A 21,443-nucleotide genomic window follows, 5' to 3' on the forward strand; every position below is an offset into this window, starting at 1 on the left:
TCTTGAGTGACTTAGAAGAAACCTCATCCCATGTTTCTTTTGAGTTATTCTGATTTCTTTTGGTGTGTTAGTAAAATCTTTTTAAAGGATTGTCATCTTATGTTCAGGAGCATCATTTTACAAATTTGCTCTAGCTTTGAATGTTTTGTGTTGAACCTTTTTGTTTTCTGTATTGACGTTCTGGATCTGTGTATGCAGATCTTCTGTCTTGCTAACCCACCTGAAAAGTTTTAAAAGTTGCATATATATATGCAATGCTTTTGAAAGTGCACATTCAAAAAGTGGCACACTTCTTGGTCTGATTTAAAATAGAGAACTTTACCCCAATTCAAACACTTTAATTTGAGCATATTGACTTGGGGGAGGATGTGTTGGCTCACTTGCAGAATTAGTAATGGGCTTGGGATAATGATCTAGGGACCTTTTCTCCTGTAGGTGACTGGATGTGAATTTCATCCCAGGTCTATCATGACTGAAAGTTTTCAGTGATGGCTGTGGGAAGTGAGTTGGTGGTCTCCATCCTCTCCCTACTGGACAGGCATCTGCGGTGCAAAATGAGCACTTCTGACCATCTTATTAGAGGCCAAAACAAGTAAATGGGCCATGGAGATTGAACTTCCCTCCCAACTTCTATATGTTTCCATCAGGTCAGGCTTGAATCATGTTGGGGTAGTGTGAAGGGAGCTTTCAGTGCTGCTACTCAGCCTGTATCTGTTCTGTGCTTATGGAGAAGAGTCTTTAGTCTCCAGGGCTGTAGAGCCAGCCCCTTCTTCTCACATTAAATTCACCAAAACAATCGGACTATCCTCATTAGGACAAGAAGTAAAGGGCTTAATCTGAAGCAAGGGAGATTTGAATTAGATATTAGGAAAAGCTTTCTAACCATAAGGATACTTAAGCACTGAAATAGATTGCCAAGGGAGGTTGTGAATCCCTGTTCTTGGAGATTTTTAAGAACAGGTTAGACAAACACCTGTCAGGAATGGTCTAGATTTACTTAATCCTGCCTCAGCACAAGGGACTGGTCTAGATAACCTTTGAGGTTTCTTCCAGGGCAACATTTTTATGATTCTATTATATTTCCATGGACAGCTACACAGGATGGCGGTCTGCTGACTGGCTATTAGTCCTGGTGTCCAGTTCCATGTTAATTCTTTCATGGCTCAGAGTGGTAGGCCCAGAGAGAATAGCCATGTCTTGCAGGGATTTCTTGATTATGTTCATTCCCTTTTAGCTGTGGTTTCTTGCTTGATGGGGTAACTTGTTCATTATGGGTGCAGTCCCTTCTCTCTCTACATCTTGCCAGAAGCACACATTACCATATCTGTGTATCTGTAAAGACATAGAAATGCTTGTGGTTCTTATGAGGGTCACATTGTGTTTAAAAAGCTGCTTAAGTGCAGAGGGAATGTAATATGCCAACTCACATACCCAGGGGTATTCTAGGGGTGGGACTCAGACCTCCAACAAGTATTTAAATTTAAAGACAAACCCTGTGGCACAGAGCACCATGGGGAAACGCCCAATGAGACACAGCAGCCTGTTAGTCTGCCTCCTCCCTGATGCTATTTGGTTACAGCTTTAGAGCGATTTCTGCAAACTCTCTAGCTCTGATTTCTGCAAACTCTCTAGCTCTACCCATTGCCTGGGCCTTCCTTCTTTCATCCCACACATCACACACCTTTCTTTTCCTTATCCAAATACTGCCTCTGTAACCTCTCTGACAATGACTCACCTTCCTTCACCAGCCCTCAGAATTTCCATTTATTGGATGTCCTGTTTTTTAAGGGCACTAATATACATTTGAAAACAAGCAACGTCCTGACTTAGGGAAGTGTAATCCTTCCTCTCCCTGTGCGGTACATCGTAATTTGCTTTGCATAAGGTCCTTTAGGCAGGGGTAATAGCCAAGATTTTTAAAAGCGGCTAGTGATTTTGGGTGCCCAACTTGAAATACTTCAAAGGAGATTTTCAGAAAATGCTGAGCACCTGCCCTCTGTAAATCAGGTCCTTTCAGGTGCCTCAAGCTGTGCACCCAAAATCGCTCGCTCGCTCCCCCCGAAAATCTTGGCCATGCCTTTATCCTCTCTGTAAGGTGACACGCTTGCTTAATTTGTGGGGTCATATCAAAATGGTAAGTGAGATCAGCAGTGCAAACAATGGTCCTCTCCCTTTCTCTCTCCTTCCTCACCATTGTGTAGTTTTTCCCTCTTGGGGTTTTCTCCACTCTTGGCCCAATAAAAAAGTGTTGAAGTGTCTCATGTCTCCCTGACTCTAGTCAGCTCCTTCAAGCTTATACTTCCATTCACATTAAAATCCACTGACCTAGTTTAAGAAAATTAATGCAGTCTTTGCTTCTCCAAAGGTAGGTATCCTCTCTAAAGAGATTGTCATAGATCCTTAGGAACTGACTTGAGATTTCAGGGTAAAGCTGAAAACCCTCTGATGGCACAGTTGACATGCCTTGAGAAGTGAATGCACTGGTAATGCTTAGATCCTGTGGTGATGAGTGCTACAGAGAACCCTGGCAGGCATCACAAATTCTCCTAGTGCAATTCACACATTTTTCTCTTGAAACCTGTAAGAGGAATTGATTCTAAAGTGTGGAAGTGGTTTAATTTGAGTGCTGGTCTGATCTTTTGGCTTGTCATAACCTTTATTATTGTGTTTTGGGATATTGCACTCTCTCATACTACAATGGCTGAGATTTTAGTTAGGTTACCAGCTTCCTTCAAGAACAGTTGTCAGTCCCCAGCTTGAAGAACAGACTTTTGATGTTGATGGTCTTGCCTGTCTCAGCTTTCATTTTTTTGAGTAACAGGGAGAAGGTTTTGGCACGGTATTCTTCTACCCTCAGACACTTTCATTTTCCCTCCCCTTTTTAAAGTCTTGCTTTAGTCTTCAGTATGGCATAGATTCTTAGTCTCACTGGCTGATGACTTCCTAGCCATGGGTAAAGGTAAAAAAGGCAGGAGGCGGGGGTCCATACTGATTTTTCTAGGTCTGCTCTCATCTTTTGAGGCTGTTGGCTGTGGGTTTGTGGTGACTCTCCTGTGGACGCTGGTTGAGGTGGATGTGATCATTCTAGGGTGCTTCCATTCTTTCATCTTGGAGATCCAAGAAAGTGAGGTTACTCACTTGCTTCAAGGCTTTCTGAGGGGACCACGGAGTTCTGTTACGTCACTCCTCCACCTCGATGTGTATGCAAGGGCTGCTAATGATATAAACCCCTCCATATTGTTAAATGGCCCAAGAAGGTCATGTCTTGGTTTTCATAAAGAGAGTATTTAAGGTTGCGGCAGTAGCAGCACCATTATGTGATCTAGCTGTTAATGTTTCATGGGCCTCTGTTGACATCAGATTGGTTGATGCATTGCTGCCTATGCTCCGAAGGTATTGGTATCAACCAGATGGGTGCACTGATTTGTCCCCTGTGGTTTAAAAATGACTTGTTTTGCTCACCAGCTGTTGAAATCTATGCATTCCACAGTTTACAGCTTACATGTCCAAACTGTGGAGATTTATATTGTCAGCAGGCTGCCATCAGCACAACTGGATGTTGAAATAGAAGCAGTTGATGATTTGGAGTCATAGCAGCTAGGCTGTAGAAACTGACATGAACAATGTATTACCTCTCTGATGCATTTCAGTTGTCAGGGCAGTCTGCCTGGATGGCAAATGATACCAAAGCTCTTAGGCTGTTGGCTCAGGTAATGTATTTCTTGAAGTTACCATGGTTAGCACTAGCTAGCAACTTCCTTTTTTATGCTGACCTGATATGATAGGACATGATCAGTATAGGCTGATTACTTCACTTAAAATAGCTTAGTTGTGTCATTGTTCATCAACTCAGTTTTCACGTGAGCTTTGGTAGGCCATCTGTCAAGGAGGGTGAAGTACCAGATGCTCTGTTGGCAGTGACAGTTGAGGCAGGTTCCTTGACTACTTCGCTCAGTTGGAAAAGCTGGAAAACGCTCCCAAATGCGTGAGAATTCAAACCACAGCCTCTGCAGAAATCCTGCAAGTCGTGCTATGGACAACCCAGTCCTAAGCTTACGGAGCTTTATGTACCCTCTGCAGTCCTGTTCACAGCTGCTTCATCAGAATGGTGATTCTAAACTCTACTGTTGTGCCAGCATGCAAGAATGGGCTCGCTAGAGGATCCTGTTTTCAGAGAGTTCTTATTACAAGTAACTAATTTTTTATGTCTTCAAGATTCTCATCAAATACGGTACAAGAACTTTGTGCAGTGCCCTCAAGTACAGTGGGAAGCAGTGGAGTCCTTAATGCCACGTTTTCAGATGAAGGTTGGATTCCGGAATGTGTGGTGCTCAGTAGCTCTCATCACAGTTGTATCTAAGTGCTTCCCATGTAAATTAAATCTCCAGGCTGAGACCCTAGCAGACTTCATGGAATTTTCTGTTCTTCTCTCCTCTCTGAGCAAGGAAACTCTTTGGAGAATACATTCCATCATCATACTGGAAATGCTTTTTCAGAGGAGTACCTGGAAAGTGATCAGCCTCTATATGAATCTGATCTCAGGAAGCTCATTCCACAACTGTCCCCTCATAGAGAGCTTTATCTCTAGCTTTCATGCCCTTACTCCTGGATTTTGTAATCTGAGTCTTTCCAGAGGTGTCTTGGCAGGGTTGTAGATGAAGATGTAGTTGCTGATGTACCTGGGTCCTTTCGCATTAGAGACTTTGAAGATTGGGGCCAATATATGCCACCATCACTTAACATAACAAACTGTGCAAGGTGTTGCAAGTAAAAGAATTACTCGGCCAACCTATTGTTAGCTTTGAATTTAGTTTAAAAACTCCCAACCTTTTCTTCTTGTATTGATCATTATTAAAAGCATTTTGGTGGTAAGAAAAATTCTGGGGTTGAATTTGTTGTATCTTAAGGCTCAGTCCTGCAAGGTGTGGTGAGTGCTTCCTTCAAGGAGCTGTGGCTGCTTAGCTTAAATCACTGAGAGTGGAGTGTGTTAAACAATTTGCAGAGTTAGGGTCCCTGTGATGATTTTCCTGTTTATCTGGAATAATTCTTTCTGGGAGAAAACACAAATAGTTCTGTCTGGAGAGATAGGGTAGCCTAGTAGGCAGAGCACTGGATTGGACTCAGGAGAGTGTGTTCTATTCCCAGCTCTGTTGGGTGACATTGGATAAGTCAGTTCACCGCTCTGTGCCTCAGTTTCTCCATCTGTAAAATGGGGGATAATGATACTAAACTATGAAAAGCACTATGTAAGAGCTACGTGGTGCTATTATTATAGACTCGTAGACTTTAAGGCCAGAAGGAACCATCATGATTGTCTAGTGATTCTAGTCTGACCTCCTGCATGTTGCAGGCCACAGAACCTCCCTCACTCACTCCTGCAATAGACCCATAATCTCTGGCTGAGTTACTGAAGTCCTCACATCATGATTTTAAAGACTTAGAGTTGGAGAGAATCCACCACTTACACTAGTTTAAACCTGCAAGTGACCCATGCCCCATGCTGCAGAGGAAGGTGAAAAAACCCCAGGGTCTCTGCCAATCTGACCTGGGGGGAAATTCCTTCCCAACCCCAAATATGGCGACCAGTTAGACCCTGAGCATGTGGGCAAGACCCACCAGTCAGACACCCAGGAAAGAATTGTCTGTAGTGATTCAGAGCCTTCCCCATCTAGTGTCCCATCATCGGCCGTTGGAGATATTTGCTACCAGCAGTCACAGATTGGCTGCATGCTGTTGTAGGCAACCTCATCAGACATTCCTTCCATAAACTTATCAAGCTCAGTCTTGAAGCCAGGTAGGTCTTTTGCCCCCACTGTTCCCCTTGGAATGCTGTTCCAGAACATCAATCCTCTGTGATTAGAAACCTTCATCTAATTATGATACCCCCACTCCATGGTGGAATGCAAGATTTCTCAGTTTGCAGTATTTTAGGGGTTGAGATTATTGCTGATTTCAAGAAATATAGTAAAATGCCTTTATCATCAGAAGAGTGACTGTAAAAAAGAGCTTAATGTTGCTATTACTCAGTTTATAAGTCAAAATAATATTTAAATGCTATCTCCAGTTGATGTTTGATCATCTAGCTTTGTCATTTGTGCCTATGAATTTCGGTGAGTAATTACAGTAGAATTTCTTGATAACTTGGATGCATTAATCAAGAGTTTGATAAATGATAGCAGATACAGGTAGCTTCATTGAGGTGTATTTGCTCTTCCATGTTCAACGTACGAAGCAGATTCAGCTCACTTTGCAGTAAACAAAACATACAATGGTTTCTAACTTAGCTAGCATTGTAAATTTACACAGAACTTTACAACAGGTTGTGTGTGTATAATATGCTAAATAGAATGCCAAGAATGAAATTCCTGCCCTGAGGAGCTTACAAGTTAAAGGCGCACACGGTACAATTCAGGTAACAGAGTAGAGGGAAGATCTGACTCTGAAGATACGCAGGAAATAGAGATGCAACAACAAACTACTAGTGATAGATGGGCCAGAGTTCCTTTTATAACCTTTATCACACTCTTGTTGGTCAGTTACAAAACAGGGGCCTGATTCTGCAGATCTAGCTCCTGGAAAACTGTTGAAGTCAGTGGCAGTTTGTGTGTATATGGTCTATAGGCTCTAAGAATTCTAAATCCAAAGGCATGAGACTGAGACCCAATGAATTGCTGCATGCTAGTACTCATGAAATAGTGTTTTAGCAAGAGTGAATTGCCGTTGGGGGTGGTCCACAAACAATGTATGAAAAACATTACTGGGCCCTATCTAGAGATTTTCTGTGATCTCTTTTTGCCTTTGAATTTTTTGCTTCTGTGCTGTAAAGTGGGTCAGACGAGACCCTTCATTACAGCACCTTTTGTGTTTGGCTTTTTAATCATCTGTAAAAAGCTGTGATTTGAGGGTTGGTTGTTTTGTTTATTTTTAAATAGGGCAAGAGGTGCCACATTTTTGCGTTCGGAAATTAAACCAATCTCATAGCTAGTCTGTTATCTGAATCCACAACCAAAATAATGATCTGACAGCTTAGATGTGATGCAGCTTTATGTAATTCTGACACTTTTTAAATATGTTTTGACTTGACCTGCTGCACATTCTGACTGGAATTTGTGAAGAAACCCAAGGGAGTTAGCTACCTGAGTTGGGTGCCTTTTTCCCTTAAATTCCTTGAAACCCCCTGCACTTAATAGCTCCAAAAGGCTGTAGCTTGTTCTGATATAGAAACTTCCTGTTATCAAGTTTTACACTCTCCTATAAATTCCTTCTTTGCTTTCTTATCTTTATCCCAGACTGAGAGAGTGCCACTTGAACTCAGTCCGAGACTGGATGAGATGGTGGAGTTCAGTGAAATGGAATCAGAGCCCAGTGAGACAGAAGATTTTGAGGCCAGAGGAAGTCGCTTCTCCAAGTCAGCTGATGAAAGGCAGCGTATGTTAGTTCAGCGGAAGGAAGACCTGCTGCAGCAAGCTCGCAAGTATGTTCACTCCCTGACACACCGTACTGTCCACTTAATTAGAGTGGTACCTTATAGAGTGGATTTTGTCTGGACTGTAACCACTGACACCCCTCCCCCCCAATCTTTATGTGCTTATGCAAAATACAGTGAGAGCAACAGCTGTATCTGCTGCAGCGGGATCAGGACTCTGTCTAATACAGCAAACTGACCCCGTTGCGTTTTTTAAATACCTCCTTTTGTGTTCGAATGGAACATAGCTGGAAGACTTGTGGGTGCATTTTAAGAGTCTCTTGAGAAATTTGTTCTCAAATATACCTGTCCCCAGACGCATCTTCCTTCAAAATCCTAAATTTTGCTCAGAGATGCAAATTATTTTTTCTTTCCTATTTAAAACTACAAGTTCACTTCTTGTATCTTTAGATCTGTTGGATTCAAAACTGTTGCTTTTAACACTCATTTTAAAATGCAGCAGGATGTCATCTCTGGAAGCTGCTTTCTTGTATATCTTTGATAATCTAACACTTTACATCTTTAGAGCACCTTCCATCCAAATGTTAGTGAACTAATCCTTGTGCGATAGGCACTACCACCATTTTACTGAAGGGGACATGGAGAGACAGAGAGGTTAAGTCACTTGCCCCAAGCCACACAGTGAATTGGTGTGAGAAATTGGAATAGAACCTGAATCTTTAGACTCCCAGTTCCATGCTTTAACCATAAAGTTAACTATATAAAGTGCATGGTAGATGATATAGCCTCTTTCTGGTAAGCATAGCAAGAGTCTGAGTTTATGCTGCTTGTGGATCTGCAGATGAGGTATTTTTCCTCTTTCCCTAACCCTAAACCCTCCCTTGCTTTTCTGAGTGGTAAACCTGAACGGCCACTTTTCAGAGCCAAAAGTCTGTTATTTTCACCCGTCTTTTCCCTTTATCCTCGTAGGCGTTATTTAAACAAAACCCCTGATGAGGACTCCACCTCCGAGAGCCCCTTTCTGTCTGAGGGTGCTGCCTCTGACCCCGTCACCGTGCGCCGCAGAATGTTAGCCGCTGCTGCCGAACGGAGACTGCAGATGCAACAGACCTCTTAGCACTCTCTGCTGCTGCCACCACCGCCTCCTCATGAGCAATGTTTAAATAAATAAATAAATAAACCCTGCACTCTTCATACCAGCAGGAAGTCTCTCTTCCAAGCTCAGCTAGCTGTGCTGATGAGTGAGCTGGCTGCGTCTCTGCTGTATAAAGCATGTGGTCTAATAGTGTTTGGACAGCTGACAGATTAACCTTTCGTTTGGTAATATTTTCTATGTGACACTTATCCCCTTCACAAACAAATGCAGTTTTTAAAGCTTGGGCGTGATTTCTGCTGCTAGCATAAGGTGCAGGCCTGCGGCAGAGGCAAGGGAAAGACTGCAGCCTAGATTAACAGCTGTGTGCATAGGTCGCTGGAGGTGCTTGCGTGTTTAGCTTGAGATCATCCAAGGGGAGTATTAGAAGAAAGAATTGAAGTGTTGAGATTCACAGCGAACCCCATCTTAAGTCAGCAGGCAGCCACGGCCAAGTTACGGTACATATCAAGAATGAGTTAAAAATGTTACACAGGCCTGCTCGGACATCGATAAATGCTGAAATGTGGGAGCAGGCAGCCCAGCATGGTGCTGGGAAGCGAATTCTTAGAGTGGATGGTCACAGTTGTCTAACTACAAAACTTATAAGTAAAGCATGGGTTGTACAGTGAGGTGCTAGCTCATGCTGGTCTCAGTAAAACAATTTCTTTGACCTTTTCTGAGCTCCTCTTCACTTCCCATTTCTAGCTCTACTCACTCCCTGGAGTTTTTATTTTTCTATGCATTTCATTGCCAGCGGCAGATGGGTGGCTGAGAAGAATAAAGCTAAAAAGGGGTCACAAGGCAAATAGATTAGACATTTGAAATCAGTGTTACAATATGTTGGTGGAATGTAGTTGAAACCTACAAGTTTGGTCTCTCGAGTGACATGCAAAGAAGGGTCCATACACGGATGGATTGGACTTTATTGAAGAGACCAGTGACGGCTACAGTATCTTGCTTTTTATTTTTTTAACCTTGCATTGTGTAGTAATTTACCCATTAGTTTAATCGAATGTACAGACGCAAGAAGAATCAAGGCTGCTGACCTTCAGATTAGCTGTGAACAAATCCCAACTTTTTCTCAAAAAATTTAAAGACCTTTTGACTTTAGACACATTTGAAACCTACAATCCTAGGTTATATAGCTCAGTTTTACATGGCAGTGGCTTAATTTTAAATGTTTTGAGGAGTGTCTTCTAGTATCACTGTCCTTTGGAAGGAGCCCAGTATTATCTAGAATTATTGGTAATTTTTTTTTTTTTTACTGCCGGTTTTTAGGACATTTAAGTGAATTTAATGACCGGATGAATCGCAGAAATGTTTTGGTGAAGATAATTTATTTTGATGAATCTCTTTGGAATGCCTTACCTTGCAGTGCTGTTAGTAAACTTTCAAATGTGTGTGTGTGTAAGAGAGATTTGGTTTTGCTCAGAGCACAGCTGTTTGTTTTATTGTTTAAAAAAATTAAAAAAACCACCACCCTTCTTGATCAGTGTTGGAAATTGTCCTGAAGTTTCTTTAATGCAACTTTCCTTATTCCCAGTGCATCACTGTTATACAGATAGCCCAGTTTAGATCTTGTGTAGCAGTTAAAGTAAGGTCACCTCCATTGCTAAAAGGAGAGGGAACATATTTGCTCAACTCCAGGCTTTTGGAGAATTTCTCATGACTTCAGCTGTGCAGAAGCTGTTGGTGCTAGAACTCATGAGTGCTACAAACATGAAAGTGATGGAGGAGGATTAGAGTGCTGTCCAGGGAGGCTGCATAGAATGCAGCTTTTGAGCCTCATGTTAGTCTGAGCTCAATTAAAGGATATTCTGTGTTTTAAGATTTGATGTGTCTTCTCTCAAACGGCAGAGATTCCCAGGATCAAATGGTGACACAAGTCAGGTGCAAGGAAAATCTCAGGCTCTTCAATCTTCCATTGCAAGCTGATATGAGAGGAAGAGCTCATTCTATCTGCCTTTGGGGAGCTAGAGTTCCTTGTAACCAGGAAGAAGGGTTTCCCATATCTGCTGTGGGTCTGCGGAGACATTGTCGTCTGATTTGTTGCCTGTCTCCATTCCTCTACCTCACAGGAAAAGGACAGGCAATCAGAACTCCGGCATGCGCTGAGGGCCGTGCTCCTTGCCCCTCTATATACTAAGGCCTGGGAGCACTACTGCAGAGTCCATCCCTTATTTCTTAGTCAGCTGGGAAGTCGCTGCTCTCTGACAGCTCTGCATTTCCCTGCATCAGCCTGTCAATTGCTTAGTACAGTTTGCCTTCTAGGGACAATTATCATATATAATGTACAAAATTCCTCTTGTAAGTTACCTCTATGGAACTCATCCTATACATGATCCTCGTACATTCACTCTGTCATGAAAAGGTAAACAAGTGGTGCCAATAAATTGTACTTGAACAAGACCATCTCTCAGTCTGCCGAGGCCCCAGTGTAGGACACCGAGTGACCTGAAATGAGGGGTGGACACAAATTAGTCAAACGGGGAAGCTAAAATGGTGTGGGGCTCCTTCCTCTAATGTAAATAACTTCTAATCACAATTTCATAATTCTTTGTTTGTGAGGTAAGTAATTTTCAACAACTGAGGGGATACCCCAGTGAGCAGCCGCCCCTCAAAATGAGGGACATTTGAGGTATGAACAAAATCCTGGGGCTGTTTCTCCCTCTTGGTGCTTTCATCTCGACCCCTTTCTGTTCACCTGGGATGGTGTTTCCTTTATCCCACTGTCCAAAAGTGCCACTCTCCCAGCCATCCCCTGGGTGGCAGCCTCCCATTGGAGCACTCCTTCCAAGTGACCTACTTCAGCAACGATTGGCTTGTTCGAGCCTGGAGGAGGAAGACGTAGCGGTGCCTCTCTTGCTGTGGTTCCCTTTCCCTTGAATGGAGTCCATCCACAGAGAAGCTTTTGTGCTGGCCAACTCTGCCACGGCCAGGAAGAACTACTACATGTGTTCTCGTAAAATCTACTGTAAACACCAAGGATCGTGGAGGAGTAACAGAACCTTCCGAACAAGACTTGCTGCTGTGGGACAGAACGTCCTTTGCTGACGACTTCTCTTGCCCAGATATGCCCACGTTAGGGCCAGTGTAAAGTTAAGGTCCTGGCTGTTTATATATCCTGCTCTACAGGTACTTCATCAGACTCACTGGCAGCAGGCTGGGCCCAGCTGGCTTGGAATCTGTGCTTGGCAAATGTTCCTGCTGGGTCAGAGGGGCACCAGCCATGAGCAGAGAGTGCCAGCCTCATACCATGTTTCTGCCAATTGCTGGTGAGAAGGTAGCAGGAGAGTATATGGAGCTGCCAAAGGAGAGCACCAAGTGGGCAGCAGTGTGCTCCCTTGCCAGAGGCCAGAAGGTTTTGTTGCCATTGCATGCAAGCCCTGCACTGTGTAGTGGTTAATTGCCTTGGCATGACCCGGGGGAGCATTGTACAGTGCAAAGCAGTGGGACTAGCAATCCTAACAGTTCACATACTGAGTTGGTAAGACAACTCCCACCTTTTCATGCTCTCTGTATGTGTATATATGTCTCCTCAATATATGTTCCATTCTATGCATCCGAAGAAGTGGGCTATAGCCCACGAAAGCTTATGCTCAAATAAATTTGTTAGTCTCTAAGGTGCCACAAGTACTCCTGTTCTTTTTGCGGATACAGACTAACATGGCTGCTACTCTGAAAAAAGTTCACATACTGTTTTTCCTGCCTGATGCAGCAATAATCCTCTGCTACAGTGTGTATGTGAGGCTGTACCTGCTACCTCAGGAAGATCTCATGGGTAGATCTCAGCATGCTCTGCCTGGGAGGCTGTTAGCCCCGTCTCAGGCAGAGGAACAGCCTGTGTTTAGTCTCGATGGTGTTCTATAGCTGATGTCTTTCTTCCACTACTTGGCATTAGTATGCTTGGCTGCAGAGCTGTGTATAGTAGATTAATAAAAGTTGTGAAATATTTAGAATCAGATACGAGACAGCCAAGTCACATCCCCTTTTCTAGCCCCTCCCTGGGGGGAGTTCAAGGTCATTCCCTTACCCTATATTTACTAGTGGCTTGTCCAACCTTGTTCTAGATGTGTCAACCAATGGGGCTCTTCCACCACATCCCTTGGAATTGCACAGCCTAGTGGATCTCCCTGGCAAGAAGCTTTCCTATGATGCCATCAGTAATTGCCCTGTAGGCTGGCGAACAGATTCAGCACAAAACCCCCAGCGTCCAGCAGTCAAGCTTCCTGCCCAAGGGAAACTCTTGCAGTCACACACCTCACACAACACCGAGAAACATTTTCCATCCTGTTTCTAGCTTAGTTCCTAAGCCAGATCTGCAGGGCTGGATTCAGAGTGGAGCATGTGCTCCAGGAACAACAGGTGACTTGTGTGTGCCACAGTGGTTAACTCCTCATTTGCTAGGCACAGAGTAGTGCCTCTCTATTCTGTATGCCTCTTTCCTAACCCAGTAGGTTCCCAATACATCCAGCTAGTATTAACTTTCCCTCTATACCTTCGAGGCCCCGTCACCAAGACCAAGAACACCACTGGCAGCATAGTCAAGGGAAGTGACAGTGGACTTTACTCCCTTGGCTACTACCCCCTGAGTCTCAATAATGACCCAGTTTCCTTGCAGAGCCCGAAGTTCTGTAGTGCAGCCATGCGCTGCTCTAACGTCAGTAGAGTGCAGGAGCTTCTTTCCTTGAGGGGAGAAGGAGATTCTGCAAAGTGGCTCTTGCTAAATCTAGAGAGGTTCTTTATAAGGAAAAGAGAATCCAAGGGGAAAACGTCCGTCTCTGTCCCCTGGTCTGAACCCAAATCCCCCAAGAGAGTTTCTCTGCCTGTTTAGATTCGGTAAGAATGCTGGGACTTCCAGACTTCTTCCTGGAGCAGCTTTTTAATGGCCACGTCGCAAAGCCCGTGGAAATGCTGACGCTTCATTAGCTATTGCCGCAGTACAGATGAATTTTGGTCTAAAATATGGCCAGTGATACGTTACCTTAACTTTCCTAGTCTTTGGAAATACACACAGGCAGATTCTCTTTGACACTTTTTGAGCTGCTCTGGCAGTGCAAAGGGGCCGGACCTGGCCAGCTGAGAATTCCCTCAGTGTGTGCTTCCCCACGCAGTCAGGCCCCAGGATAGAGACATGGCTTGAGCATGGTGCACACTGGCAATCCAGCGAAGACGCCACTTTCCGGTACAATCGGACTTTGGTTGATTGGCAAATTGCAGTCCCACCTGTCTTCTCCAGTTGGCAGTAGCCCTCCCATCGACATAGTGGTTCTATGCCAGTGGTTAGGTTGGTATAACTGTGTTGCTCAGGGGTGTGGATTTTCACACCCCTGAGTGATACCAATGTAAATTTATGGTGTAGCCCTGGCCCTGCTCCCTGTTTCCAGATACTTCTAGAGTCCCATCACTGCTGCTACTCACACAATGCCTTCCTACTTCTGCTTGCACCAGGTTCGAGAGCAATGTTTCTCAACTACTAGGTCACAACCACCGGGGCAGGGGTGTCTCATGAAATCCAAAATGGTGGCGGAAGGTGCAAGGCATTGAAAATTTTATTACAATCTAAAGCAAATCTCGCTTCCCGCACACTCTGACCCTTCCAGGTCAAATATTTTCTGCCAGCCTCTTGAAACACAAACAAATTATATTGGCTTAGTGTTGCTATCAGTGATAGATTTATTTTTTTTACTCCTACTTTTCCAGTAAATGTAAGGGGGTTGTGAACATTTTTTTACTTTGAAAAAGGGGTCACCAACCTGAAAAGTTTGAGAAATTCTGGTCTAGAGTAAGACAACTGAGGCCATGTCTACACTACAGGGACTATAGCAGCTTGGTGATGGTGCTGTAGCTCTGCCGGCATAGTGTAGACAGACTACAGCACCAGAAAGAGTTTTCCCATTGCTGTAGGAACTCCATCTCCCCAAGTGACGGTAGGTAGCTAGAAGCATTCTGCTGTCAACCTAACTGTGTCTACACTAGGGTTAGGTTGGCATAGCAACACTCCTGAACAACATAGCAATGCTGACCTAAATTTTAAGTATAGATGAGGCCTGAGTGTTTTGAGATTTTCCAGTGTGTTCAGACAGCTGTGTATCAGAGTACAGATACACTGGGCTGCTTATTTCTGTTTGGAGCAAGTTTTGCCTTACCAGAATGGTCACGTCCATGGTTTCAGCCTGTGTACAAATGTGCAGTGTATGCTTTTACTTCAGGAGATTCTTTCTGGATGTTCTTCAAACATAAAGACTTGTACAAATTAAAGAGTATTCCTTGTTCCATGTTGCGGGTTTTTATTCCCCGTTAGGATTGAAACATAGTTAGATTTTGGATCTCACTTTGGAGAATGAGCTTTCAGGAAGATCTTCACAAAGACCATTTTTTTTCAGTCTATTCGGACACGATCCTGATAAGTTAATGGAATTTGGTGTTTAAATATGGTGATAACTGTTCATATGCACGGGTTTAACTGACTGCTACATTTGGGGTTGGGAAGGAAATTTCTCACTCAGGCTAAACCCCCAAAGTCCTGCAAGTAATACTTTCATTTGACTTTTTAGGGTGTGATCAGCCATTGTATTAGCTGGGCTAATGCCACATGATCAGTTTCTTACATGGGTGAGCAAAGATTGACCTCTCTGTCTGTGTACACTTTAGAAATAATAAAGCTGTGCAAATTTGAATTACTCCACCTTTTGGGGACATGCGTGGATGTGAAGAGTTGAGGATTGTTCTCCTTTTGCTATGTGTGTGTGAAATCCTCATTGCTGCAGTCTGCATCCTAGGGCCCAGCAGGAGACAAATACTGGAGACAAATAGATGGAAAACATTTTTGCAGAAATATTCACAAGCCCTCCTTGCTCCATTTATTTGCCAAAAGTTTGAAATGTATCCACGAGCTGCAACAAGTCTCCTTATGGTACATACACTTACGCCACTTGCAAAACAGACAAACTATCATGTCAAATGGGAAAGAAACTGAAAACAGTGTGTGGAAGGTGGGAGATAGGTGACACATAATTTGGTTTCTCTTTGGATGCCTAGATAGTACAGTGATGAGTTAATTAGAAATGTACAGCTGAAATGGGTAGAGACACAAGTAGAACAGATAGAGACGCGGTATTATGATAGCACACTTTTTAATTAAGGACAGGTTTCCATCTGAAGTTCTCTGCCAAAGGGCATAGATGTTCCCAGCACAGGATGAAATCTTTGTTGTCTGCCTGTTGGAACAGCTACTTTTACAGTTCTGATCCCATTTTGGAGCGAGAGTTACCATTCAAATAACATTTTGTGGTAGGTGTGCATGCCAGGAAAAGCTTCAGCTCAAAGATTTGGTTTCTGATGGGAAAAACAATGCTATAAGACAGACTGGACTGCAGTTTGCCAATGAACCAAAGTCTGATGCATCATCTCATCATTGGCTGATTTACCTTTGGTGCACAATTACAGTATTCCTCAAAGGTAAAACCACACAAGATTTACCTGGTCTGTGAGTTTCTTATAAACCAGAAACTTGTTCCAGCTTTGGCACGGCTCACTGTCGACCAAACCCCAGGGCCAGACTGGTTTTGTCGAGATCTAAAACTTCTAATCTTTCCCTTCTCCAGGTGAATTCTACTGACTTTGACTGAGTTTTGGATTAGTTTGAGATGGGCTTGTTTGAGCCCTATTGTCAAAGTGGGTGCAAGGTGAGCACTCACGTGAAACAACGTCAGGAAGCAGCTTTGGACAAACTCCCTGTGACACCACAGCCATTGGGATCTTCCCAGCTGTAGACACAATCTCTCCATCTTGCAGAGAGCTGTATTTCCTTCTGGAGAGCCAGACAAAAAGGTCACTTGGGAGCGGGAAAATTAAAAATTCAACTTCTGATCTATGGTCTGTGGGACAGATGGCTGTTGCAGACTAATCTATGGCCACCTCTGGATAGAACAGGAAACATTTGGTTTGTAAATAATGTCTACACCTAGGTGAATTTATTCTGGATAACACTGTGTTTTCTCTCAGGCTAACTTGGTTCGATAGCATTGTAGGCCCAAGGTCTCCTAGTTTCAAGTGCATTATCGGGAATAATTTCCATTTGTGATTACTGAAATCTTTAAGGATGTATCTGTATTAAAGATCTGATCTAAAGCCCATTGAATCTGATGTTCGGAACAGGCCTACACTGTGGAAGGAATTGCAGGGAGACTACATGAAAGGATGTGTTGTTTGTCCTTACATTGTGCTAACGTGACAAGATCACTTTTGACCAAACCATTCTGAAGCATCCACACATGCAACTGTGGTTGAACCCTGGCCTTCTGGTACTCTGGATGCACCTTAGTGCTTGCCCACTACTGCTGCTGGGAATAAGGGCTTGGTGGGGGGGTCATTTCATAGAATCATAGGACTGGAGGGGACCTCAAGAGGTCATCTAGTCCAGTCCCCTGCAAAGTGAGGCTCTGGAGTTGTGGTATGGAGAAAGCAGGGCCAGAGGAACTGGTGGAGCTACAAGACTTGTGACTCCACATTCACACTGTGGAGACAGGGTGCTAGATTGCACCGCGCAATAAATGTCAGTTCTCTGCAGGGCTGAGGGATTCTGGTGGCTATGTTCACTTCAATACTCAGAAAGGTTTTGTTTGCTTCTGAAACCGTTAGAGAAGTCATAGAATTTATGGCCAGAAGGGACCACCAGGTCATCTCATCTGACCTCCTGTATCTCACTGTCCACCTCCCTGCACCAACCAACATATGCCACATAGGGGTGCTGGGATGAGGCAACAGATCTTTATTACTCGTCTCCAGTAGCTTGATGTGGGTCAGGCTTACACAGATTAATACCCCTCTCATATAACAGGAGTGAAGTATCTGCTAACTCTAGTGGTTCCTGTTGCACACTGGCCCCCTGGCCCTGAGCTAAAGCCCTCATCCCAGGTGTTGCCAAATGACTCTTCTGAAACACACTGGAGATAACTTGTCCATGCATGGATATAAAGCATCATACTCATATCACAAGCTCAAGGAAACTGGTCAGTGGTTTGCTGAAACACTGTAACACTTGTTAATTATTGTTACTACCTAATCTTGCGGATAGAGACTCAGAACGTTGGCTTCCTATTAACAATCTGTATCTAATCTGGTAAAGAGAGACAGGGAGAGTGTTTAAAAAGCAGAATAGTCAATACACTGTCCCAATGGGCTCCTCTCCTAGGCACAGAAAATGAACCCAGGCCTTCCCAAATGGAAGCAGTTCTTTTGAAATGGGGTGCCAAGGAAAGGGCTTATCCTGGAAAAAATTAATGTGCATTTGGTTAATCTGTTTTTACTCCTGTTTATAGAGGTAACCCTTGCCTAGTTCTCTGTGCTGATTGGGTTATTTTTACTTTGGATTCAGCAAATGAGAAGAGCTTTCAGCATTGATTATTAAATTCTGGGTTCTGGTAAAAAAGTCTATTCCTTTTCATCTTCTTTTTCTGATGCTGGTGCCGCTCCTGGAAGAGGTCAGACTCCAAGTATGTTAAAAGATTGGGTTGAAGTGGTATTTAAACAAAACAAAGTCATTTTTCTGTCTTTTCCCCTCTGAGCTCCCTCAGGGCCAGCAAGTTGCAGTTATACACACCTTTACATCACCAAGGTCGGTCTGGTGGGTAGAAACTTCACCTCGTTTTCTGTGCAGCAGGGGAGAGCAGCATGTTCCATAAAAAAAATCATACTCCTACGAATGGATAAGACCTTCATTTCTGCAGCAGCAATCTCCTGGTCTGTGAGCAAATAATGCCTAGCTAGCAATTTGCTTAATGGATTTCACCTTTTTTCCTGTTTGCAAATTTTCTGCAAGGAGCTTAACAACTGTCATAAATGTATCCATTCTTCAACAAATCATTTCTAAATAAAATTCTTGGGTTTTAGACTATTCCTGAGAGGTTTAAGATAATTCAATATTTGAGATTCAAACTTTGGTGGCTAATTGTAGCTAGACTGGATAAATTCCTGGAGGTTAAGTCCATTAATGGCTATTAGCCAGGATGGGTAAGGAATGGTGTCCCTAGCCTCTGTTTGTCAGAGGGTGGAGATGGATGGCAGGAGAGAGATCACTTGATCATTACCTGTTAGGTTCACTCCCTCTGGGACACCTGGCATTGGCCACTGTCGGTAGACAGGATACTGGGCTCGATGGACCTTTGGTCTGACCAAGTATGGCCATTCTTATGTTAAGAAAAACAAATGTTAGTGGATGATTCAGTTTCTGTGATTATTTTTAAAATTTAATTATTTAAATTTAATTATTATTACTAATAAATTCCTAGCTTTCCATAGCGCTTTTCAAGCCCTAGATCTCAAAGCATATTACACAGGAGGTGTATGTATCAACACGCCTGTTTTAAAATGTTCCACCCACCTCAGTGCTGCTGAAAGGCATGTGGTTGACAGCCTTCTGAGACTCAAGATGCTGCTTTCTCTGTCACACCGGCACAGCAAAGGTGCTGACAGTGACAGCTTCCTCCCTCCACTTTCCTGCCAGTGTGCCTCAAACCTGACCTGGCAGCCCTCCCGCAGGGAGCAGAAGACAGTTCAGATTCTATGTATTCCATCCTGGGCTGCTGTGCATACCCAAGGCGGCCAATGAGATTGCAATGAGTGTCACTGACCGTGGTATTTCATGGGACACACACGATCAAGCCCACCAAATCCATTTCACATAGGCTACCAGCAACCATCAGATGGCGACGACACCCAGATGCTTCTGCTCATGGCATTGATCGTGCAAGGTGTATTCTGTGGGCAGATCCCTGTGTCTGCCCAGAGCCACTCTGAAGCCTGTAGCGATCTGCACAGGTGCAGGGGGCTGTCTATATGCAATACAATGTTCAGGCCTTGGGCTGGGAATGATTAGCTTAAAGCCAAAAGGCCTGTGATTCCCAGTCTCCTGAGCCACATAGGGCCCAGATGTTCTAGTGCTCAGTTTTCACAATTGGGGCCAGACTTCCAAAAACAATCCAATAGGCTGAGTTCTCGTCACAGTCTAGCCACTGATCCCAGGACCTAAATGGGAGCTGAGGTTTTTCTAAACAATCTGGCTCCAATGTCCTTCGCTAGCTTTTTGCAACAACACAAAAAGTGCAATAATTTGAAGTGGTGCCAATCGGAAGGGGCTGGGGGGCATGTGCCCCCTCCCCTGGGTTTTTACACTGGCTCAAAGTTCCTTAGGGCACAGAGCCGAGGGGTGGGGTGGGGGTGTGTGGCTGGCATAGGTGAACCACTTTTAAGCAGTGGTCCCGCACTAAATCAGTACTGCTGCCAGGGAGATCCAAAGCGTGGCTACTGAAATTTCTGCAGCTGCCCTGCCATATGGATGGAGGGGCGACTGAGTCAAGTTTCAGTGAGTGGCCTTGCAACCTGCCACAGGGAGAGTCTGTCCCTGGATGGTGGTGTGCAGCCCCACGTGGGTAAAAGAGAGGGGAGATTCCCTGGATGCAGAAGACCCAGGGTTCCTCTGTGTGTGGGTGGGGGAGGGGAATGGGATGACTTACTTGGGACCGGAACTGGGTCTCTGCTGGGAGTGGGAGCTGGGATAGGGGGCAGAATTTGTCCCCTTCCCCCACATCCCTAAGAAATATCTGAATTGGCACCATCATGTTCTTTTTTCTTCCCCACCCCTTAATTAAAGAAAAATAGTAGTAAAATAACAGTAGTCTGAAAACCAGAAGGTGAAAGACCAGGATTACAGACAAACATTCTCTTTATTGAGCTACACATGAATTTTCCATTAGTCAGAGAAAGAGATTGGCAGTGTCTAATATATCACAGAAACCTCACTGATTGGTAATAGAAAGGCTTAGAAAGACCTGGCGCTTTATATATATATATATTTAGTTTCCTTTGTATTTATTCATTTTATTTTAAACAGGTGTGACTGGTTTTCTTCAGCAAAGGTAACTCTGAAAAGTGAAACTGTGACGATGTCTGATTACTAATCAAAGTAGAAATGACGAAGGATAGGTCATGAAAACGGTGGCTTTAATGTAAACACTACATTTGATTTTGTTTTTTTTGTGATTTTGTGTGTGTGTGTTTTAAACTTTTTAAACATTTTCTTTCTTTCTTTTTTTGTTTTTGGGTTTTTTTGTATTTTTTTTGTATTTTTTGTTTTTTTTTCCCGTTTGTTTTTGCAGCACAAACATCCCCACATGAGAGAGAGAGAGAGAGAGAGAAAACACCATTCACTAAAAGGAAGGATCAGAGGAGGAAAAAAGCAGCACAAAAAAGCATTCACTGGAAAGTTAAAAAAATAAATCAGAACAAAACAAAAAAAATCCAAACAAAAATAATCCCTCTAAGGTCTCCCAAACCAACCCCCAAAACAATAAAAGAAAGAAGAGGAAGCCTATCTGGTATGTAATACACAGTATTCTTCAGAGCAAACAAGTCAAGAGAGGGAAAATCTCTGGATAATTTGGCCGCTACAGGCCAGTGACAGCTGTGCTTTTTTGATACAAACCTGGAGCGTGAAAGAGACAATTCAGAACAAAGAGTCCTTATTAAACTAGGGGAAAAGAATAAATAAATATAAAGCAGAAAGACATCCCCTGTTGGATACCTGACCCACAGGCATGGTCTTGCATTGTAGTCTTATCACTCCAGGCTAATAAAGACCCCCCGCCCCCTTTTCTCTTTTTAAAGAGGCAGGGCACAAATAAACACAAAGAGGGAAATTAAATGAAAACAAACGCAAATTCATTCCTGTTAAAATGAGGACTGGAGAAGAGGCGAATACCTCTTAGCACGGTTGCAAAAGATTTTTCTTTTCTTTTTTTTAAATAAAGGGGGGAAGGGGAAGCGGGAAAGGAATCTTTTCTTTTTTTTTCTTTTTTCTTCTTTTTTAGCTACAAAGCACAT

The 21,443-nt window shown here is 43.5% G+C and overlaps 1 protein-coding gene across 2 annotated transcripts in view; it reads left to right on the top strand.

Moving 5' to 3' along the window:
- AMFR (autocrine motility factor receptor) overlaps positions 1-10,053 on the top strand; it is a 38,036-nt gene extending 27,983 nt beyond the window's left edge. For both annotated transcript variants that reach the window (XM_039503342.1, XM_039503341.1), the window contains exons 13-14: positions 7,290-7,474; positions 8,396-10,053. In XM_039503342.1, the coding sequence (XP_039359276.1) occupies positions 7,290-7,474; positions 8,396-8,543 (333 nt within the window). In that variant the 3' untranslated portion in view covers positions 8,544-10,053. The remainder of the gene's footprint in view (positions 1-7,289; positions 7,475-8,395) is intronic.
- The last annotated feature ends 11,390 nt before the right edge of the window (positions 10,054-21,443 follow it).

The sequence above is a fragment of the Mauremys reevesii genome, linkage group 16 (genome assembly GCF_016161935.1).
Source record: "Mauremys reevesii isolate NIE-2019 linkage group 16, ASM1616193v1, whole genome shotgun sequence".
NCBI classification, from domain to species: Eukaryota; Metazoa; Chordata; order Testudines; family Geoemydidae; genus Mauremys; species Mauremys reevesii.